Raw genomic sequence first — 22,265 nt, 5'->3', positions numbered from 1 at the left:
CTAAAAATATTGATTGCATTTATGGCATAAAAAGTCTTAACAATTGGAATGTATGGCAAATACTAACAATTAATACATTTTACAGAATATTCTGTAAAATTACTTAATAACTCGATTATTAAATTTAATAAATATCTATTCATTAAAAAACACATTATATCACAAAATATATTTGAATTACAAAAAACATTTTATCAAAAAAATCAGGACTTAGTTTGAGATCTAGTCGTTAATCATCACACTATTTGATCAACCGATGAGTCGAGTCATAGATAGTCACGTCGTCGTCATCGGAATCATCCAAAACAAAGGCATTCTTCGGAATCGATTCATTGATAGAAGTCGTCGGCAATGAGTCATAATTGAGACCGTCTTTGAGTCCTTTTGTTATCTTCTGGTGTTTGGCCGACTTTGAAGACAAATAAATACGAATAATGCATAACAATGTTAATGACATCGATATGACAGTAATCTGAGACAAAACAATGAATAAATATTACTAATTAATCGCATGTCTGTCACTAAATAGTCAGAAATATACCACAAAAAGTGATCTCAAAAGAAATCCGTTAGTAAACTGAATCCTATGAATGGGATTTGACTTCTTGTGCTTCACTGATGTCTCGTTCATCGATACTGTCGACAAATCCGACACATCTTCTTCTTGTGCTATCAACTGATCATTTGTTTGATTGACAACAACTTTGGTCACATTGTTATCACCCAAACAGATCCATACGTTAAGCGCCAACAATAACACAGACAACAACAACAACAATGATTGGCAACACTTAATGGCAATCATTAGGCGTTTTTCAATTGATTTACCGATTGATTCAATATTTAATTGATTGTATGATTGCTTTCAAACTGTAAACTCGAAACTACTTTACATTAAAAAAAAACTGTAAGCAATGTGTCAATCAATCAATCAATGCATTCAATTCAATAAATAATGTTTTCATTGATAACAAACATTAATTTACACACAATTTATATATTAATATTAAAAATGTTTTTTTTAATAATCAAATACAGTGTATAATCATATCATACATTGATTGTCATATCATTTGTATTGCAATGAACTCACACTACAGTACTGTAAGTATTGTTGTATCGCAACGTTAGTCTTGTCATAGCATGTGATCCATACATACAGTCAGTGTTTGTTTAGTATTACATATAATACCTATTAGGCAATGCATTACTCAACTGTTTTTGATATATACAATACAACACCTGATTTGCAACGATAGACAATCAATTGAATGCATATTAAATTATTATTGACTTTTGATTTTAACTGATATTTTCAGCAAAAAAACAAAATTAATATATTTTTATTTATTTCTTACATTAAGAAAATAGTTATTTTTTAACAACAAATGTACAGATATTATGTAATTACCTGTAATTACTAATCACCCAAAAAAACTATGTGATCTATATTAACGTGATTTGTCTGTATTGTTAAATATTAATACACTGTAAATACGTTTATATTTATTGTTAGTATTTATTAAATATTAATAAATAAATATACTTTCGATTTGTCATTCAATCAATTTATAGATTTGTTGTTAAACTTATTGTTTTAATTTTCATTCAATTATTATTATATTATTTATTTATTTAATCAAATTTAATATATATTTAATTGACAACAAAATTGTGATTACAATTATGTAATATAATATTATTTAATGAATATTTAGCATTAAAATTATAGGCAATTGTTTTTGTTATTATTAGTCAAAATTACATAAAATTTTAATATATATTTAATTAGTTTTATTTTAAAGGTTTGTTTTAATTGATTTTAATATAATTATGATTAAAATATTTGTATTGATTTGTGAAATGTATTGATAATAATATATGGAAATCAATGCAAAATTAATTGTATAAAACATATGTAAAGATATCCTAATTAAGTGTTGAATGATTTGATAATTGATTTGTTGTTAAAAGTTTAGTGAATCGTTTGAATGAATTTAATGACAACAATGAGTGCATTTCGGACGCGTTTTCATGATTTTAAATACCTATCAACGCGTGTCTCAAAACCCATTATCAATAACACAACCAATGGTTAGCCAAAGTCAATGACTAACATATAGTTAACCAAAAAAGTGATGATTAAGTCAGTAATCAATTTTTGTTTGCAGTATTTCCGAAGTCTCCCAATAAATCTCTGATGAATCCATCGATAGCTTCAATAGACTTAAGAAATTGTTTTCACTCGAGTTGTGTGGATATGCGTATAGTTGTGGGCCCTCCAGGAGGTGGCGATGCTTCACATTTGAGAGGTGGTCCCAGTGGCGGATCGGGTGGTATCGGCAATGGCGGAGATAAAAGTGGTTCGAGTAGTACCACAGGTGGTTCGGGAAATGGTGGTAAAGATGGACAGTTGTGTTGTCCGAAATGTGGCAATCCTTGTACTCACGTCGAGACATTTGTTTGTATGTAATATAATGTGATTTTCATATAAATTATGATCTAATATATGACATAATTTCAAAGCTTCGACACGGTTTGTGAAATGTGAGAAATGTCTTCACTTTTTTGTTGTTTTGTCTGAAATTGACTCAAAGAAAACCATTAAAGAAAACAGACAAATGTCTAATGAAAAGCTAAATGTTCAGCGAAAGCCTCCACCGCCACCTAAAAAGGTTAATCCGCTGACAATATCGACAATAATTATATATTTAAAAATATTTATATATTGGTTTGTCTGTAGATTTTCGAGTTCTTGGATAAGAACGTCGTCGGACAGAATTACGCAAAGAAAGTGTTATCGGTTGCCGTTTATAATCATTATAAACGCATTTATCACAATATGCCGGCCAATTCCAGCAGCTCTTCTAATAATCGTTCAGTTCTTTCAAACGATTCCAATATAGTGGAGACCCATTCAACCGGAATATTCAATCACAAAGGTTTTGTTGACATTTAATTATATATTAAAAATTATCTGAATGTCTGACTAAAATGATGGCTCTTATTATTTAAACAATTTTACAGATCTATTGCATATAACTGGTTTGGGAACCAGTAGTAATGCTTTAGGTGTCGGCAACTTTCAGAATCAACAGACATTTCAATCGGCTGAATCTACCGATTCAAACAACCCAAGCGGTCAATCAATGCCATCGAATCGTGGAAATGATGTTTTGGATTCAACTACTCATGAGTTAAGATTAGACAAGTCTAATATTTTGTTATTGGGACCGACTGGTAGTGGAAAGACATTATTGGCACAAACGATAGCTCGTTGTCTGGAAGTGCCGTTTGCTATTTGTGACTGCACTACATTAACTCAAGCGGGTTATGTGGGGGAGGATATTGAGTCTGTGATCGCTAAACTATTACAAGACGCTAACTATAATGTCGAGAGAGCACAACAAGGAATTGTATTTTTGGATGAAGTGGACAAAATTGGTGCCGTGCCTGGCATTCATCAGCTCAGGGATGTCGGTGGTGAAGGTGTTCAACAGGGAATGTTGAAGATGTTGGAGGGTGCTATTGTTAACGTTCCCGAACGTAACTCCCGGAAATTAAGGGGTGAAACAGTAGTAGTCGACACAACTAACATATTGTTTGTGGCTTCGGGTGCTTTCAATGGTTTGGACAGAATTGTGAGCCGAAGAAAAAACGAAAAATATTTGGGTTTTGGAGCACCTGTTTCACAATCTCCCGGTAGAAGAGCCGCTTCAGCTGCAGATGTGGCCAATAATTACAGTTCAAACAGTACTGCCGCTGAAGATTTGGCAGAAAAAGACGCTCTTTTGAAGGTAGTTGAGGCCAGAGATCTGATTGAGTTTGGAATGATACCAGAATTTGTCGGTCGTTTCCCAGTTGTAGTGCCCTTCCATAGTCTTACTGAGACAATGTTAGTCCAGATACTAACTGAGCCACAAAATGCATTAATACCACAATACCAGATGCTCTTTGGAATGGATAAAGTAGAGCTGACTTTCCATTCCGATGCACTCAAGACTATCGCTAAGCAAGCAATGGAACGCAAAACCGGTGCCAGAGGTCTAAGGGCTATACTAGTGAGTCATACCATCCATACCTGTATATGCTTTTACAATACAAGAACTTATTGTTAAATGTTTTTTATAGGAAAATATTCTTTTGGAGCCAATGTTTGATATTCCGGGAAGTGATGTCTCCAGTGTTCACATTACAGAAGATGTTGTTTTAGGCAAAGCTAAGCCTCAATACGTGCGCTCTTCGTCGTCATCGACGCCACCCATACAGGATGTGGTCGATAGTGATTCAACTGTTGATCAAAAAAGGGCTATAAATACATAATATTGTAGACAATTATCAATTTTTTAACAAAAAAAAACATAAATCTTATGTAAATACAGTCAATTAAAAAAGCATTCATTTGTCACTCCGAGTCCATACAGACGGTGAGCACATATTGTTCTCAAACTTTATATAATTTTGGTTTTGTTTGGAATTTCGTTAGTTTTTTGAATAAAAATAATTTAAAAAACTATTATTTATCCAATTATTGATAAATAAATATAAAATTTATTTTTTAATGAAATAAAAACAATAAATTATGGCTTTGGTATTATATTTACAATATATATATAATATATTTACCGGTAATTTATATGTACCGGTATTTGGTGTCCAACAAAATGATAGAAAAGTGTGTAAATCTCTATTGAATCCGTCTATTAATTAGTCTGCGATCCAACCTTTGAGTAGATTTTATTACTTTTAATACCATTGACTCCTATATCTAATAGTTTATCTTCAATGTGTGTCCGACAATGCACTGGCCATCGTCACACCGGCTTCGGTGACCTCTTTAATGGCTGTCCACACAACCATTTAAACCGTTTATCGCCAAAGTTTTACTCGTATTAATTATTTAACACAAAAACTGTAAAATTCAAAAATTAATAATTTAGCGATATTTTTGAAAGATGTGTTAAAAACAATTTAGTTATTTTAAAGTTAATTTATAACATCAATATTGTTAAGACTATTACCAATACGTTTAGTAGTGTTAATACTGTATTAAGTTATACACAAAAACTTGACTTTTATAAGCATTTTATTAGATTTTATGTAATATTTAAATACATATATTATTTAATGTATTATTTTGAGTGAAATCTATTGACAAAAATAGTTTTAAACAAAACACACGAGTCATGTGTTGTTATATAACTTATATTATAAGCACTGCATTGACTGCAACATTGAGGCACACATTTGAGACATACATTCAAAACCATTGATTAATTACTTTCCTTCAAAAAACACTACAATTTGATGATATATTACTTGTCTCACAACACCATTGAATCAACTTTTGATTTGTGTCGACAATTAGGATAACAGTCGACAACATCTTAAACTAAGAGGTTTGAAGTAACGGATCAATTGATGCAAAGATATATCTGAAGAAATGATTAGTTTAAGTGAAGCCGAAAGTGTGTGGGACTTCTTGCCGTTGTTTGCGGTGATGGTATTGATGCCACTGTTGGTTGTGGTTTCACCAGCCATGGCTTTGGATCAGCTCAACGTATATCGTGTGCAACAATTTGATCTTCACAACAGTCGCTACGGATCGCGACAATCGGTAATGAATTTGGAGTCAATTTCTGTCCATCAAATCAAAGAGAGTTTTGCCAAGAAGTGTGTTATATTTAAGTTAAACGAACTGTTGGACCAAATGGAAACATTTCAGACTATAATCGACGAGACATTAGTCGCCGGTATATTAATTATATTACCGAAGACTATGAAATCATTAAATGAACAACAATTGGATAAGTTTTTGACTCTCGAAAGGTTTTTAGTGTCCCGTGAAATACAAATACCGATTTATGTGACACAAGAGTCCAAACAACTCTTAGCTCTTTATGAAATGCAATCGACAAATATTGTCAAAGATTCAGAAGAAGATCGACAACAATCAAATTTGATGAAACTTTACGATTCAGTGATGACTAATGGCTACCAATTGGTAGTTTCGGGTCCGCAAACGTTACCACTTAAAGATTTTCTGGTCACAAATGTTCAGGTAATTAGTTGGTCTAACTTTGAATAATTAATGAATTTAATGTTATCTTAAAAATGTCATTTTTAGGCCAAATTAATTGGTGCCGGCAGTGAGGAACAAATGCCGACAATAGCATTGGTTGCTCATTACGATGCCTTTAGTATAGCACCGGTATGTTTCTTAATGATGAATATTTTTGATGAAACATATTAATTAATTTAATTAACAAATTAATAAAATTTGTCGTATCTTTGACTAACAGTCCCTATCATTTGGTTCCGATTCCAATGGCAGTGGAGTCGTTGCACTTCTGGAAATGTTGCGCTTGTTTTCTAAACTATACTCTAATCCTAAAACTCAACCAAAAGTGAATCTACTGTTTGTATTGACCGGCGCCGGAAAATTCAATTATTTGGGAACCAAGAATTGGATTGAAGAACAATTAGATGGAAGTGACACTACTTTACTCACAGAATCACTGTTCAGCATATGCTTGGACTCATTGGTCAATAGAGATGATACGAATGGCCTCTATATGCATGTCTCAAAACCGCCGAAAGATGGGACGCCAGCGGCACAACTATTCGAGGATCTCAAACAAATCGCATCCAATTCATTCACTAATCCATTCAATGTCTCAATGATTCACAAGAAGATCAATTTGGCCGAAGAAACGCTTGCGTGGGAACATGTAATTTGACTCTTTAACTGATCCCAATAGAAGATCACTTATATTAATTAATGATTTTTCATTTCAGGAACGGTTTAGTATCCGACGATTGCCGGCATTCACTCTATCGGCACTCAATTCGCACCGATCATTGAGACGCAAATCATTAACAGATGTATTTGATGACAAACAATTGGATCCGTTGTATTCCAATATCAATCTGATCTCTGAAGTAATCGCCCATCAAATGTACAAAGGCTTTGATACCAATTTATTTGACAGCGATTTAAGACTTTCCAAAACATTTGTTAAGTCGTTATTATATCAGTTGACACGTCAGTCACGGTCTCAACAGCTATTGCTTAGCACTCGAAAGGCATCGCAAGTGGATGTCTCGCCAGTAGTTCGTAGTTTAGAACAAATTATGCGTCGCTTTTGCAATGATGTCCAACTCATACACATCAAAGTCGACAATAAAGATAATGAACTGGTCTTTTATGAGCCGACACAAGCGGTTCTCAACATTTATAAGTTAGTTTGATATTATATTACTGTATTGTATTGATTACTGTTTAACCATTTGTTCCCAATATTAGTGTAAAGCCAGCCATCTTTGATCTTATAGTCTCTGTGGTTATCGCTATATATTTACTCGCCTTTTTTGTAGTCCTTACGGTAAGAAAATAAGACATTTATATAATACAATTGATTTTTTAAAATAATTTTATTATTTTTTTTTATAAATTAAATCACATACAGAACTTTCATCACTTGAGTTCATTGACAAAGAAAATTGTCAATTCAAACGGTTATCATTCAAAGATTTAATGAAAAACCATTGATTTTTATCAAAAATTATTGAGACTTCAATGTCTATCATTCAGTGTTTTATATTATAATTAAGAGACAATTAGATATTTATAGAATTTATCGTAAATTATTATCGATTAGTATATATATATATATATATTAGACATAACATAACATAAACTCATTCAAAACGAACATTTTTTACTCTTTATAGGTTAAAAACATTTCTTTAAATTTTTAATAAATAATTATTTGGGTTTTTAGCAATAATAATAAGTACCGTAATAATAATTGCAAAGAAAAATAGTTTAGTAAAAAATAGTCTCAATATTAGGCATTGAGATATTTCGATGTGATTTTTTTAGATAAAGAAACAATTTTTTTTATTAGTCAAGTGAATAATTAATTAGCAATTATTTGCAGTTATTTCTATTGCTATTCAAATATATATAAATGTATATTAGACTACTTAAAAATGATTAAATTAAAGAATAAAATGAATAAAACAAAATAAATAAACCCAAAAGTAATTATTATTATATAATTATTTATAGACTTTAATTAATGCCAATCCATAAGCCGCACAAATAACTAATACTTGCGATTCATTCCTGTACTCAACAAAAGCTTTGGTTTGTTTTTCTTCTTTTTTGAGACCTTTTTATTGCCACTGTTTTCGTCATTTGTCGACGACTTACTCTTGAGTTCGAGAGCGGCGGCAAAGGCATCACTTAATGTGTAATTATAAGTTGTCGGTCGATACTCACTATCGGATTCATTGGCCGCCAACTCGTTTGTATTACTATTAGTAGTATTGTTGTTGTTATTGTTATTATTTGATAACATTATTGGCTTAGCTTTTCCATTGCGAAGCATTGTCGCAAACGATGGGAACTCCATTTCTGTCTGCGGACTCGTTCCATAATTTGCTGACTGATTATCGACGTCTAAGTTATTATGAGAGACGTTGTCGTCAATAGCTGATGATTCTGATGAAAGCATCGGCGATGGAGAGCGTAGAGAATCGGATGGTTTGAAACAATTAGGAAATTGTTGCATATTATTCAACTGATACTTCGGAAGCGGATATATGCCATGAATTCGTTTATTCTGTTCGACCTGAATATGACGTTCACGTCTACGCTCTTCACGGGCTCTTTTGGCTCGATTTTTTTGTCTACGAATAATCTCATTGTTGAACAGCTCAAGAGTGGTGTCCGAAATGAGTTCATTAGTGAACTCGAGTTCAACAATTCTGAACTCACAGGTCAGCGGCAAGTTTTGCAAATAACGATGTCTTTTGCGTAACTCATCAGTCATGGTCTCCCATTCCGTCTCAACTATTTTAGCGCTTATGTTATGGGGACAGTTCTCAAGTGATCCGAACTCGTGTTTCAATATACGGACATTCAGTGAATGCAGATAAATATGTTGTCCGTCTTCTGATTGATAAAAATAATAGAACTCATCATTCGATGTGCTGTTGGCCTTCGTTTCCTTGATATTCGCATTTATGTCTTGAGATGAATTCACGTCACATCTCTCCTGAAGTATTTCTTCTCTTTTCTTTAGTTCACTTAAAGCATTCTCAATAAAGCAAACCTCAGGCGTGTCCTTATCTGCTTCCATCTGAGCTAACAATTGTCGTCTCTCGCGTTCAATAATCTCATTCAACACCTGAGCTGGTGATGCAACTAATATTTTCTGGTAAGAACTGATCACTGGATTGCCATTCAATTGTTCAAACTTTTGATTAATACAATTCTCGTTAACGTTATAGAGAACAGCCGGACTTGCAATGGTTGACCCCTTTTTACGTTTCATAAGACTTAGTGTAATATAATCTGCAATCTTATAGTCGGCTTTACTGACTGATGATACCGTACGCAAGTCATCGGCTTGTATTGAGTCAAAACAAATGGGACATTTGCGCCATTTATGATCACTGAGAGCCAAATAATGTAAAAGACATGACCAGCAATAGATATGTCCGCAACGAGTCATTTTCGGGGCCACTGGAGTGTCCAAACAGATGGGACAATATGTTTCGGCCGTAAGACTATTGAAACGTATCTCTTCGACAGCATTCCAGTCAACAGCAATGTCGGGATCAAAGCAATGAATCGAATAGTCATTGAGATTATTGACCACAAATTGACAGTTAGCCTGAAGAAAGTGTTCCTTATTATAGTATCTCTGATGACTTCTTCGCTGGTATCGGTAATCTCTATGATCACCGAAAGTCTGATCGCGTGATTCATACGTAAAATTCAGCAAATGATTCAAATTGTGTTTCTTGGATCCGAATACCTTCTTATTATCCAATTTATCGTTCATCTGATCTGATGAGCCAACGCTCAAGTGATCCGACCAGAGATCACAATCAACATTAGTTGCCACAGAACCCGAACCGCCTGAAGCTCGGGAACGTTGATTCCGTCCATTGGATGTCTGACGGGCCATCGCTTGGCCCACATTTTGCTTATATTGGTTACAATTCGCATATTTGGCAGAATTTTTGTTTGAGCCATCATTACGCCGACGATTACTCCGATTGTTTTGTCGACCAACTGTCTGATCAGTTGATGACTGTGTCTGAAACTGTTGTTGCGATACTAGAGTGCGATCCATTGGTTACCAGATCTTTGGCAACAATCACACTGTTGTGGATATTATTACTAAAAATAGTGATAAAGTGAAGATAATTATGAGCGAAGAGCTCTTCAAATGATGGCTTATATGACATTCTGTTTGGTATTCAGTAATTGGATTCCATGTCTTCAACAAAAACCAAGAAATAAACAAATTTTTCGGTCAGTTGTCTTCAATTGGATGAGAGTTTAAAAGTGATGAAAAAAAGAGATTTAAAAGAGTTGGTTGTTGTCTGTCGGGAAAAGAGGACGTCTTCCCGATTGGTGTCCACAACGGTGTCGACAATAGGTTTGGTTTGCAATCAATCAAAACAAACGTTTGTTTGTTTCACTTCAACGACTGTCCTATAAATTCAATGCAAATGTCAACCAAAATGTCGAACAAATGGCTAACCATTTATCACGTGATCAGTCAATGACTGTGACGTCAACTCACAGTTTGTTTACATTTTTGTTTGAAAAACGTTTTGAAATGCATTTGACTTTTGTTTTTCATTTGAATCAACTGTTGTTCAATCACTTGACAATCACCTGATCTATCACTTCCTCATATAATATGACAAACAATGAGATCAATGTCGGCGACAAAAACCAACTCTTCTACGGCCTGTCGTTGCCATCACATGTTGTCGATGACATTAATGTCGATAAAGGTCTCAATGATTTAATTGAATCAATCGATTGATTGTTTGCAACTGATATATCTTCGCATTTTTGGTTTTCATTTTCAGATACGGAACTAGTCTTTGACAACAAAAATGATGTGTTGAAAGCCATGAAACTATACAAAGGTTCGCGATTTAAGGCCTTTCACAATATCGATGATGCGATTGAGTACTCAAAACAGGTTATAAAACCGGAAGAATGTTGCGGTGATAGTAATAAATCGGTCAGAAATCTGGAGAAAAGTTTGAGTCCTTTTAGTGGATTACATCCGAGAGAATTGGCTCGACTTCGCAAAGCCATTGAAAACGATAGCTACGAAACTGTGAATCAACTGATTTGGTCGAACCCGAGGTTTTTGGTGAGCAGTGGTGACACTCCTGTCATACTTATGGAGGGCTTTCGTTACAATTCGTGTCACATCGCGGCCAAAGCCGGCAAACATAATATATTGCAACTAATTTTGAATACTGTTTCCGATAAGACGTTTATGAAACTCCTGTTTCCTTACGATGCCGACGATGTCACCGAATCTCGAATTAAATTCTTATTAGATCTTTATTTAAATACACCGGAAAAAGGGGTAAAAATGTGTTTTTATCGGTAATTATTTTGGTTCTAAATATATTTTATTTTATAGTTTTGCGAAACACCACTGCATTTTGGATGCAAATTTGGTTACACCGAAGTGGTGGCCGTATTGCTTAAGTATCAGATTTGTGATATCGAAAAACTTAACAAAAACAGCCGAAAACCTTATGAAGTGATTTGTGAGCGAAAAGGGGATGAAATTACTAAACGGAAAATACAAAAATTGTTTAAATCACAAATCTATTTACCGCTATTTAGAGATGATTTTAGCGCTCAAATCGGTAAACCAGTTAAAGGAGTAGTCCATGACTCGACTGTTAGTGCTTTGGCCGGACCAATGTCTGCCGATGAGGCCAACCATTTGTTTGAAACATTGAAGAGTCCGCGAAAGTCTACTCCACAGCAAAGGAAAATACGTTTAACTGATTCGAGAAAAGGATTGGAAAGAATTGCTCGAAATATTTGTAAAGAAATGAACATTAATTGGATTGAATTCTGGCCTTTCCTTAACTGTAGTATCGATTTGACTGCAGATGAGGGACTAAATCGATTGGAAAAGCATTTAAGAACTGTATATTATGTATGTATTTACTGTTTATTTAAGTATAGTTTTAAACCAATAAGTATTGATTTTTTAGGAATTGGACTCAAATTTTAATAAATCTAAATATAACTATAACTATAGTCTAAGTGAAAGTCAAGATATGAAGTCAGACATAAACTCTTTGGTCAATGATTTATCAAATTTAAGTTTTAATCCAAATATTTCTATAAATTTATCGCAAAAATATAGAAGTGAATCATATAATAATGATTTAGACAAAAGTGCTGAAAGTGGTGAACATTTATCTTCATGTAATGATACTCTTAAGTGCTGTGATTCTGATTGTGATTCAGATGAAAGTTTTATAAGTGCTTCCTCTTCCCCCACATTTCTATTTGATTTTTATGTCAATGGGTTTGTATTTAATTAGTTTTTTAACATAAATTAATTTTACTGTTATTGTTAACATAATTTTAATTACATTAAAAACAGATCAAAACTAACAAAAGAGGATATTGACGCAGCTTTGGCTCTACAGTATATCATCGATTCAAACAAGTGTTTAGATTATGATTATATACAGAGTTGGTTTCATAGAGTGATTAGTGAAGAACCCCAACATTTTGACTATCATTAAACTCTTTCAAATTCAATAATTTCTTAATTACCGTAAAAGTATATATTGTATAATATCAACGAACTTATAATTGAACAGATTATTACTAAATATTTTATAAAAAAAATTTACAATTAATTATTCATTTATGATATGTTATAAATAAATATGATTTTAAATCTTATAATTATTTTATTTTTTGGCGAATTGTTTAATTATTGTATAGTCAAATATAATGTATTGTATATTTTAATTAAAATTTAATATTGTATTTACATTAATTAAGCAATAAATTAGTATATAATAGTAAATTATAAATATGCAGTACATTTATATATACTGTATATTATTTTATAATTATTACTTATCTATATAGTTTATTTTTATTATTGAGGAAGTTGAATTGTTAAATTCAAATTATTTATAATTATATATTGATAAAATATTTGTTACAATTATAATTGTAATCAAATAATATATTCATTTAGGCAATCATTTTGTATAATTCATATTTGAAGAAGATAGATATATATATAGATATATATATATATATATTTATAAGTTATCACGGATTTTGTGGCGTTTTCAGGATATATATATACAGTATAGATATATTGTATTGTATTTGACACAAATTTAACAAATATAGGAAATTATAATACAAATCACAATTACAAGGTTAACACAATTTTTGTTATAATAAATAATTTTCACATTTTGTCAATATAATGAATAAAAATATTATATATATATATATATTTGATTCACTATTTTTGTTTTTAGGAGCGATTGTGTAAAGCAATTGTTTTACATCACAGTTAGAGAAAAGGGATTAAAAGTTGACATAAATAATCACTTAATATGGTTTGCGTTTTAAACAAAACTATTTTTAGTGATATATTCATGTGTTTGTATCAAATACTAGACTATTATCCGCTTCATTACTATAACTACTGCTTCCTTGGCTTTGATTTTCTTCAGCTTCGGTGATCTCTTCTAAAGCCAGTTGAGTGAGAACTGGTGTCGTCGAGTCATCGCTACTTATATTAGGAGAAGTTTGTAACGAATTTTTCTTCTCTTTCATGATATTCAACCAAAACTTATAATTTTCTTGAAGATGTGTTGTCTGTAAACAACTGACTTTTCGTATCCGAGCTTTGCTGTAGTTATCTGTTTATATGATATTTATAATAAATAATTAATAACATAGCTTTGCGCCTAAAATATTATTATAATTATGGTTTAATGTATACCTGATTTAATGGTAATAGTATTGAGCTCACTATCACTAATTGTTTCGTCTTCAGAAATATTTTTATCACCTGAGTTAGAGTCTTGATATTCCCAAACACCGGGCAAAAGGCCCGCCTCTTCATATGCATTACATAGTGGTCCCACCAAATTGATAATAAATGATTCCTGAAGTTTAGCCAATTGTGGATTCTTTCGGTCCATAAATGGTGATACAGGAAGACCGAGTCGTAGTTCTTCATCTCCCTGTTCATAGAATTCATCGGCTATTCGTTGTGTCCATTGTTGATGAATTTCAAATGTTTTCATCGGACCGTTAATATCGGCCAATTTGATTACCATTTCCATTATTAGTAGTCTATCGGCCTCTGAAAACCAGTCAATGCCTGTCGAGTCGTCGTCATTGACCTTTAAATTGAATTATCAAAAATTAAATTAAATTAATTAGAATTTATTGGAAATTACTTTAGCATTAAATTCGGCCACAATTTCGAAATGTCTCTTCAAATCCGTGGCTAAAATAAATTCAATGACCAGAAACCTAAACCTTTTAAACTCTGCCCTATCGAGACTTCGGAGCCAATTATATTCCGGTTTAGACATGAATAAACTCCAGGCGGCGGCCGCGTGATGGTTCTCCAGCACCGACCTATCGTTATAGAGAATTGCCTATTTTTTATAGAAAAGATAAAACAATAAAATAGTTAATTAAAAGGGATTTTTCTATTAACACATTTAATCCAATACTTGTGGCGCATAAGTAGCCACAAGGAAGGCATTAGTCCTCCCCGGGTGATCGAAGTCATGCATTGATGATGCCGTGTACAGTGCCATTAGCTCCAGAGCCGGATAATTAGCTCCTATTATGCCATAGGTTTCCTCGCAAACAGTTATGTGTTTAACATAACTTTGAGGCAATGGACCGATTGATGTCTTATGTAATGGAGAATCGGTAGAATCGGCAGGTATTTGTGCAAACCCTGGGATCGGCTGTGATGTCAGATAATAGACCCCCTGAAGTACATCTGCCGCATGCATTTGGTTGTGATCTAAAACATCAATAAATTTTTTAAAATTATTTTATGCTATTACAGTATATTATATTACTTATTGTGTTATTTTATAAATTTGTTAAAAAAGTTATATAATTTGTAGTAAAAAAAATTAAGTACTTAATAAAATATTTCTAATTGTTTAAAATTATATTATTTTTAAATAGTGTTTTAAAACAACTTATATTAACATTTAATTTGTTTATTTATGTTATTTTTGGAAATTGTTACTAATTATAATAATTTGTTTGTATATATTATTTGGTAATAAAGTGTATTATTTAGTATTTTCTTGAATATTCAATAGTGTACTATAATATAAACCAACTTTATGACAATATTATAGTAACTTTAAATATTTATGAAGTTTTTTATTTAAAAATTGACAATAAAAATTAATTTAAATTTATATAATATTATAAATTTTTAAACAAAAAAGTTAATACTATTAAAGCATATCATCTTATTATATATCAATCTAAGAAATAATAAAGAAATAAATTTGTATAATAATAATAATATAATTTGATAACAAAAAATCTATAAATTCTTAAAAGTTATGGAAATAAATGAGTTTTTTATAAAATGTATATAAAATGAAATCAAGACATACACGGCTTATTTCGATATCCTTTTTCAAGAGCTCTAAAATAGCTGAGAAATTCATGGTTTGGTATTTTGAAAGCCTCGAGTAGACCGGCCTCAAGAAAGACATGATATGTCATTTTGCTTAGTATAGAGTCACCTGTTTTGTTCAGTAATTCAAATATAGGATAATCCCATTCTTGAATACGACATAATAGGGGATCAGTTGCCAAATCGTTTAAATTATAAGTAACAGTATCTATGAGGTATTGGTCCTGATTGTCTAGCAGTGGATCAAGTGGTGGCGGCTCACAGAGTGGCCAATTTGGCTGAAGCACTGGTGACTTATCGGTTAAGGAATGACTCTTTATTTGGTTTCCGCAAAGAATGCATTGAGTTATGTGATAATTATTGTCATCTTTACTGACGACTGGCTTACTATCATTTACGGCACTTTTAATCGACACCTGATTTTTGATTGTTTTACTACTAGTGCTCTCATCAGGTGTTGTATTGTTATCACTCATCCATTCGTTTTTGTTGTCATAATCTGCGGTTAGATTAAGTTTCGGATAGAATTTCTTTTGATCGCTTCGCTCACGAATTTCATATCTATGTTGGAGTGCGGCTAATGTACCGATGGGAAGGGCGGTTGTCGAGTAGGATCTCCCTTTAAAAGGCATTGGCAAACAGGCCATACTATAAAATATATATATATATAAATATGTCTATTTTTTAAATGTATTTTTAGTGCAAACCTGGGCAGTGGCGGTGCGGTAACATTTACTGGACTTTGAGCTAAGTTTCTAAAGCTAGTGCTACGCTTTCTGGAGGGCTCGGGTTCAAGTGTAGGCAATCCCGTCGCTGATGTGGTTGTGGTCCATGTGCTCGTCGACATTTTGATCCGTCAAAATGGGTGGAAGACACACAGCTTCCCCCACAAAAAGATATTATGGGATCAAACAAATCATAAAACAATGTTTTCTAATAAATAATGTGTTGGCGATTATAACTATAAAAAACATTAAATTTGTATAATAAGAGGAAAAATTAATAAAAAGTAGCCCTTAAAGTGCATTAACACCGGAATATAGCTTATATCGCCATTTTCGCTATACTATACTATACACTATTTCTAGCCTTTATTTCTATGTTTTCTCTCTTTCTCTCTCTTTCTTTTGCTAAAATCATATCGATTTTTGCAGAGACTTTCATAAAATCATTATTCCTAGTGTTAGTTCACATAAAGCACAGGGAATATAACAAAAATAACTGTACTCTTAGTGCTGTTAATGTATTGGCAACGAGTGAACGGCCAACGACCCCATCCTTTAACATCTCTTCCTATCTTATAATACATGCGCCCAATTCATCACTATATATGAGGCCTCGTCTCTCACTTCTAAATATATATCACATATATCACATATACATGTATATATGTATGTATAAGTATATATATATATATATGTGTGTCATATAGATTATATTGTATATATAAATATATGTATACATTATATAAATAATATTATATAATATAGTATATTAAATAATATCTCATTATATAAGTAATCTTGAGATTAATTTTTTAAATTAATTTATTAAATAAAGATTTTCTTGCAAAGTATTTTTTGGTATAAAATAAATACATATATAACTTATATATCTATATATTTGTTGTTATTTAATGAAACATCAATACGAGTGAAGAAAACAGAACACAGATATCATTGGATACCAAACACATCGCTCTCTTTCACTCTTATAGTCTAAACGAGAAGGCAATGAACTCTTGAAGAGCAAAGTGTATCCAAAGCACTGGTAGTATTGTTATACGTATTGAACGCAAACTTCTAACCGCTTTTGCCGTCGATATTGATTTTAGTCAGAGTTTTAGGCTCTCAAACAACATTACCATTACTTTTACCGAACATTTTATGTGTTATTGAACTCTCCTTTTGAAAATTAGTTCACCATTTGATTCATAAAAATATATTCAAAACAATACCTAAAATATTATTCTATATATCATTGAATATAAAATAAATGAAAAATTATTACACAAAGCATGCAATCGTACGACTAATAAATGTCACAAAATATTATTATTTAAAACTATCTAAATATAGTAAAAACCTACCGATTCTTAACAAATAATAAATTAATACAAAAAATACTGTAAATCACACTAAACAGCAATACACCAATAGTTTGCAGTTAAGCTCATCGTTTATATGTTGTATAGCATTACATAATATTGTTTTGCCATCAAATATAGTATAGTATACAGTAGTCTAGTATAGTATAATTGACAAATACAATAGTTTTAATAATAAGACACTATATACAGTTGATATAAACAATTTAAAATAATTAATATAAAAACAATTAATTAACAAATTAATTAATTATATATATATTGTTATTTAAATATTACAAAAAAATATTTAATAATAAAATTATTAGCAACAATAATATTATAAATAATAACTTTTAAATTTCATAATAAATTTGTAAAATAACAATTAGACGATAATTTGTTTGGCAACTCTATATCGTAATCATTGCATAATACTGTATCATAAAATCTAAATGATAATTATATAAACAAATTCTATATAGTAAGGTGCTATATGTTTACTATAATTAAGTTTAGTTGTTTGTACTTTATTTTAGTACATTGCATTAGTGATATTTCATTTGTATAGATTATATAATAAATATATACTGTTTGTATATAAAAATAAATTATATAAATATAGTATCAAAACATATGAAGCAACGAATACTACTGTACTTAACAGATAATATCCTAAATATAGATAAACCAAATTTGATATCGTTTTTAGTTTAAATACATATATTTCGCAAATACTAGTGTATCAATATTGTTGATATTAAATCCTATATTTATTTAATGTAAAAACAATTTTTAATTTCCAATAAATCTACTTATTATAAAAAATACAATATTTATTGATTATAATGTCTGTTGAAAATTCTGTAAACTTTATATTTTATGTAAAGTACAGTATGTTTATTACATGTAATAAAATATTTGGGTTTTTCTTAAATTTTCTACTTTATATATTAGCAATAATAAAGTAAAAATGTAAACAAATGAAAAGAGAGAGAATTTTAAATAAATATATATATAATTTTATTTATGTATTTATGAAGAATTGCATAAAGAAATATATATAATGTATATAAAAATATATAATATTTATAATTATATATTATTATATAGAAAACTACGAAAGCAGTGATGATAAAAATGCGACAAAAATATGATATTTATTTATATATTATTATTTTTCTTCTTTCTCTCTCTCCCTTACTTTTAGTTAATTCTGGTTTTACGTGAATATAACTCTCCTTTTTTAGTACCGATTCCGTTGATGTGTTTGAGAAACATGAGGTTCAAGAAAGGGACAGACATTGTGTTGCCATAGAGACTCATATATTGTATAGCAGGTCATAGACCTCAAAGCATCAAAAAAGTATTGATTTTATAGCATTTTATGGCATTATTTCCACTTTACATATGACTTTCGTTTATATACAGAATTATATAATATTTTGGTTATATATATATTTATATATATATTATATGTAATGTTTGTCAAATATATATATATCCAAATGAATTTTATTTCGGAAATAATGAATTTTAAATTATAGATATTGTTATATAGATATTGATAACAAACTTATAATATATACTGTATTATATGTACAGAATATACAATATTGGATTAAAATTAGTTAGTAATTCACTCTCAATAATAAACGTATGTTATTCTTGTATGTAAATTATAATAACATAAAATAATGTATAGTAGCACTAGAAATATAATAAACAAAAATTATATAAATATTTTAAAATAATTAAAACTACATCATATCAAATTAAATTAATTGCAAATATAAATAATATTTTATAAAATAAATATTGCAAAATATAACTAATCTGATATAGAAAAAACATAATAATTTATTATATTATTTTAGTTAGTCTTATTGGTCAATATTTTGTTAGATATATATATATTAAAGTAAAATTATTTGCCAAAAAACTATAGTTATATTAATTATTAATTATGTGTTTTCGGTTGTATTTGCGATTCACTGCAATATAAAGACAAAGGGATAGCAAAAAAAAGTTGTTTTTTGAGATAAATCTGTTTAAAAATTATAATCAATTCTTTGAGTTTAATATCCACATAATTCGTTGTTTGAAAAGAAAAAAAGTATTTTTTTTGTTGAAATTGCCATAAAAAGTAAAAGTTTTTGTTGTTGTTGGTGTGGTGTTTGGTGTATATATTAAATGTTAAATAATCTTAAGGCTGTTTATTTGGGGGATAAGTAGCGATTGTGGCCCACATTTGGCTTAACACAAGCGAGAAGCTCGTAATAAAGGTACGGAATCTTGTTTGACGGGATGGGTATGCTATGGATAGGTATAGAACTGGAACTTCTCAATGGTGTGTTTGATGGCAAGGGATGGCACAGTGCACTAACTTATATAATTTATATTTATTTTTTTAAATAGAAAACTAGTCTATAACTGGTTGGGTGAGAACTAATAGCCTAACCATACATCCAAATATACATATATTGCAGTCATAGTGTCAGTCAGAGTGAAATTCAAGGTGAAAGTGATGGCATATAAGCCCAGCACCGATATATATATATATACAGGTATGTATATATTACGACATGTATGGCCAACAATTCAACAATTATTATTATTATATATAAGTTCATTAACTTAAGAGCACCTGCTATTATATAAAAAAAGAGCTCACCTTGAATTGAAAAGTTGTTATATTATGGATACTATGCCATTGGAGACAACACACGACCACCACTACACCATAGACTCAAAGATCCAGACTTACCATTGAAGGCATTCAATCAAAACATTCAAACAAAAGACCAGATTAAACAAGTTATGCAATCATCCAAATGCCCAATGTTTCTAATATATTATAAAATCAACGCAAATATACACACAAAGACTATATATATATATATATATAGTCTTAAACACAATTGAATTGAAGTTTTTTTTCAAATTTATGTTATTATAAACATTATTGTTGTTGTAGATAATTAATGAAAAATACAATATATAAAATACTATATTGTATTTGATATCAAATTTAAAAATAAAGAAAACAATTTTTTTCAATAAAATTAGTATTTTTATTATAATTTTTTGTCTTAAATACTGATTTTTTAACATCAAAAAGTTGAAAATAAAATACAATCTTTGATATATCAATATATTTATTTTAATTAATTATTAAACTTGTAATAATAAAATATATGGGAATAATGTATATCATCATTAAAATTAACGCTAATTTTATATATGAGTTGAACTCAAAAATTGTTTCAAATAAATATCATATAATAAAAAGATGTTTACTTAATACAAGAATTTGTGTGGAACTCTGTCTGTAATAATCATAATAATTATAATCTTATAATTATAACTATTTAATAATAAATTCTTTAAATCAATTGATTTTTTTCTTACAATTAATGTAATCTTAAAAATATTATTGTGAAAAAATTTTACAATCAATAAAACAAATTAAAAATATTCTGTACTCTCATGCAATCATTTTTTCAAATACACAACCCATTTATAGATAAAAATTAATAAAATAATGAAAACTACAAACAATGCAAATATAATATTAATATATATATATATTTGTTGAGCTCTTTTTGATGGTGTTTTACAATTTACTCTATGATAATATTAACGAACACTCAATTGTCTTTATATAATAATAATCATATATTTAATATATTTATATATATTTATATATTCATATATAATTTGTTTAAACACATCTTATTTTTGATAATTGTTTCTATAATAGAAATACAATATTTGTTTATATCACCAGAACATTACTGCTAATCATTATATATATATAATCTTACGGTTTATAATAATTTATAATAATTTTTATACAATTTTATTCATAATAATATAGTTATTGATCATTCATTAGTTATTTTTTTGACAGAATTATATTAATATATCAATATATTTATTATATATATATATATAATTTTAATTAAATTATTATAAAAAGGTCTTTTATAAAAACACAAATGATTTTTTTTGAGACCCTTTTTATAGTACAATATATATAATTTTATCTATGAATTTACTCTATTTATCATTAATAAAGACATTTCTTAAGTTTTATATTAATTACAATCCTTTATCTAAAATCATTGACAAATTTTTCTTAAACAAGGGATTGGGATTAGGAATCAAAGATAAAATTATTTTTTATCCGTTAATTCGGGTCTTAAAAAGTATTTTAACAAACATTATTATTATTATAAATACGAAAAAATGATAGAAATGACAAATGCATTTAAATTTTTTTAAATATCAATATAATATATGCAATAATTATTAAACCTATAAAAAATGATTTATTAAAATTTACTTTGGATTTACTAATAGAAAAATTTATAGTGAATTGTCATTAAGTTTTATTTTTTATTATTATATCTCTTTGTAATATTTATATAATTTTATCCATATATATAATATATATATAATATCAATAAAATTTCATCTTAAAATTAATCTTTTCTTTATAATTTGTGTGAAAATCTCTAATATTGTAAATTAAAAAGTAATAAAATCTATGGTATATAACAAACAGGACATATATCATTATGATAGCTGCGCCACTTAAGTAATAATTACAATCTTATTAATAATTTTTACAGCAAATATATAATATATAT

The 22,265-nt window shown here is 29.5% G+C and overlaps 6 protein-coding genes across 6 annotated transcripts; 3 read left to right on the top strand and 3 right to left on the bottom strand.

Annotated features, from left to right (window-relative positions):
* Nucleotides 1–114: 114 nt before the first annotated feature.
* LOC128958474 (uncharacterized) lies at nt 115–941 on the bottom strand. The gene is made up of 2 exons (XM_054304335.1): nt 542–941; nt 115–472 (listed from the first exon to the last, which is right to left on the bottom strand). The coding sequence occupies exons 1-2, from the start codon at nt 803–805 to the stop codon at nt 242–244; spliced, it is 495 nt and encodes a 164-aa protein (XP_054160310.1). The 5' UTR covers nt 806–941; the 3' UTR covers nt 115–241.
* A 793-nt stretch (nt 942–1,734) lies between these two features.
* Nucleotides 1,735–4,422, top strand: LOC128958765 (ATP-dependent Clp protease ATP-binding subunit clpX-like, mitochondrial). The gene is made up of 7 exons (XM_054304690.1): nt 1,735–1,805; nt 1,980–2,094; nt 2,172–2,465; nt 2,527–2,675; nt 2,744–2,942; nt 3,028–4,061; nt 4,132–4,422. Exons 2-7 carry the CDS (start codon nt 1,992–1,994, stop codon nt 4,321–4,323), a joined length of 1,971 nt encoding a protein of 656 aa, XP_054160665.1. The 5' UTR covers nt 1,735–1,805; nt 1,980–1,991; the 3' UTR covers nt 4,324–4,422.
* A 794-nt stretch (nt 4,423–5,216) lies between these two features.
* LOC128958766 (BOS complex subunit ncln-like) lies at nt 5,217–7,798 on the top strand. Its single transcript, XM_054304691.1, has 6 exons — nt 5,217–6,061; nt 6,128–6,211; nt 6,303–6,731; nt 6,799–7,241; nt 7,307–7,385; nt 7,470–7,798. The coding sequence occupies exons 1-6, from the start codon at nt 5,444–5,446 to the stop codon at nt 7,536–7,538; spliced, it is 1,722 nt and encodes a 573-aa protein (XP_054160666.1). The 5' UTR covers nt 5,217–5,443; the 3' UTR covers nt 7,539–7,798.
* Nucleotides 7,799–8,042: 244 nt separating this feature from the next.
* LOC128958764 (RING finger protein 10-like) lies at nt 8,043–10,594 on the bottom strand. Its single transcript, XM_054304689.1, has one exon. The coding sequence runs from the start codon at nt 10,149–10,151 to the stop codon at nt 8,112–8,114; it is 2,040 nt and encodes a 679-aa protein (XP_054160664.1). The 5' UTR covers nt 10,152–10,594; the 3' UTR covers nt 8,043–8,111.
* LOC128957835 (ankyrin repeat and LEM domain-containing protein 2-like) lies at nt 10,588–12,224 on the top strand. The gene is made up of 5 exons (XM_054303649.1): nt 10,588–10,824; nt 10,903–11,417; nt 11,475–12,005; nt 12,064–12,153; nt 12,219–12,224. Exons 1-5 carry the CDS (start codon nt 10,728–10,730, stop codon nt 12,222–12,224), a joined length of 1,239 nt encoding a protein of 412 aa, XP_054159624.1. The 5' UTR covers nt 10,588–10,727.
* A 1,262-nt stretch (nt 12,225–13,486) lies between these two features.
* LOC128957834 (cGMP-inhibited 3',5'-cyclic phosphodiesterase 3B-like) lies at nt 13,487–16,471 on the bottom strand. Its single transcript, XM_054303648.1, has 6 exons — nt 16,232–16,471; nt 15,502–16,172; nt 14,584–14,885; nt 14,302–14,505; nt 13,839–14,244; nt 13,487–13,755 (listed from the first exon to the last, which is right to left on the bottom strand). The coding sequence occupies exons 1-6, from the start codon at nt 16,369–16,371 to the stop codon at nt 13,487–13,489; spliced, it is 1,992 nt and encodes a 663-aa protein (XP_054159623.1). The 5' UTR covers nt 16,372–16,471.
* Nucleotides 16,472–22,265: the final 5,794 nt, after the last annotated feature.

The sequence above is a fragment of the Oppia nitens genome, unplaced genomic scaffold (genome assembly GCF_028296485.1).
Source record: "Oppia nitens isolate AA-2021 unplaced genomic scaffold, nextdenovo-longstitch-racon4-pilon3 scaffold3_pilon_pilon_pilon, whole genome shotgun sequence".
Classification (NCBI taxonomy): domain Eukaryota; kingdom Metazoa; phylum Arthropoda; class Arachnida; order Sarcoptiformes; family Oppiidae; genus Oppia; species Oppia nitens.
The sequence above is the reverse complement of the archived record's forward strand: the minus strand, read 5'-3'. Positions and strand labels throughout refer to the sequence as shown.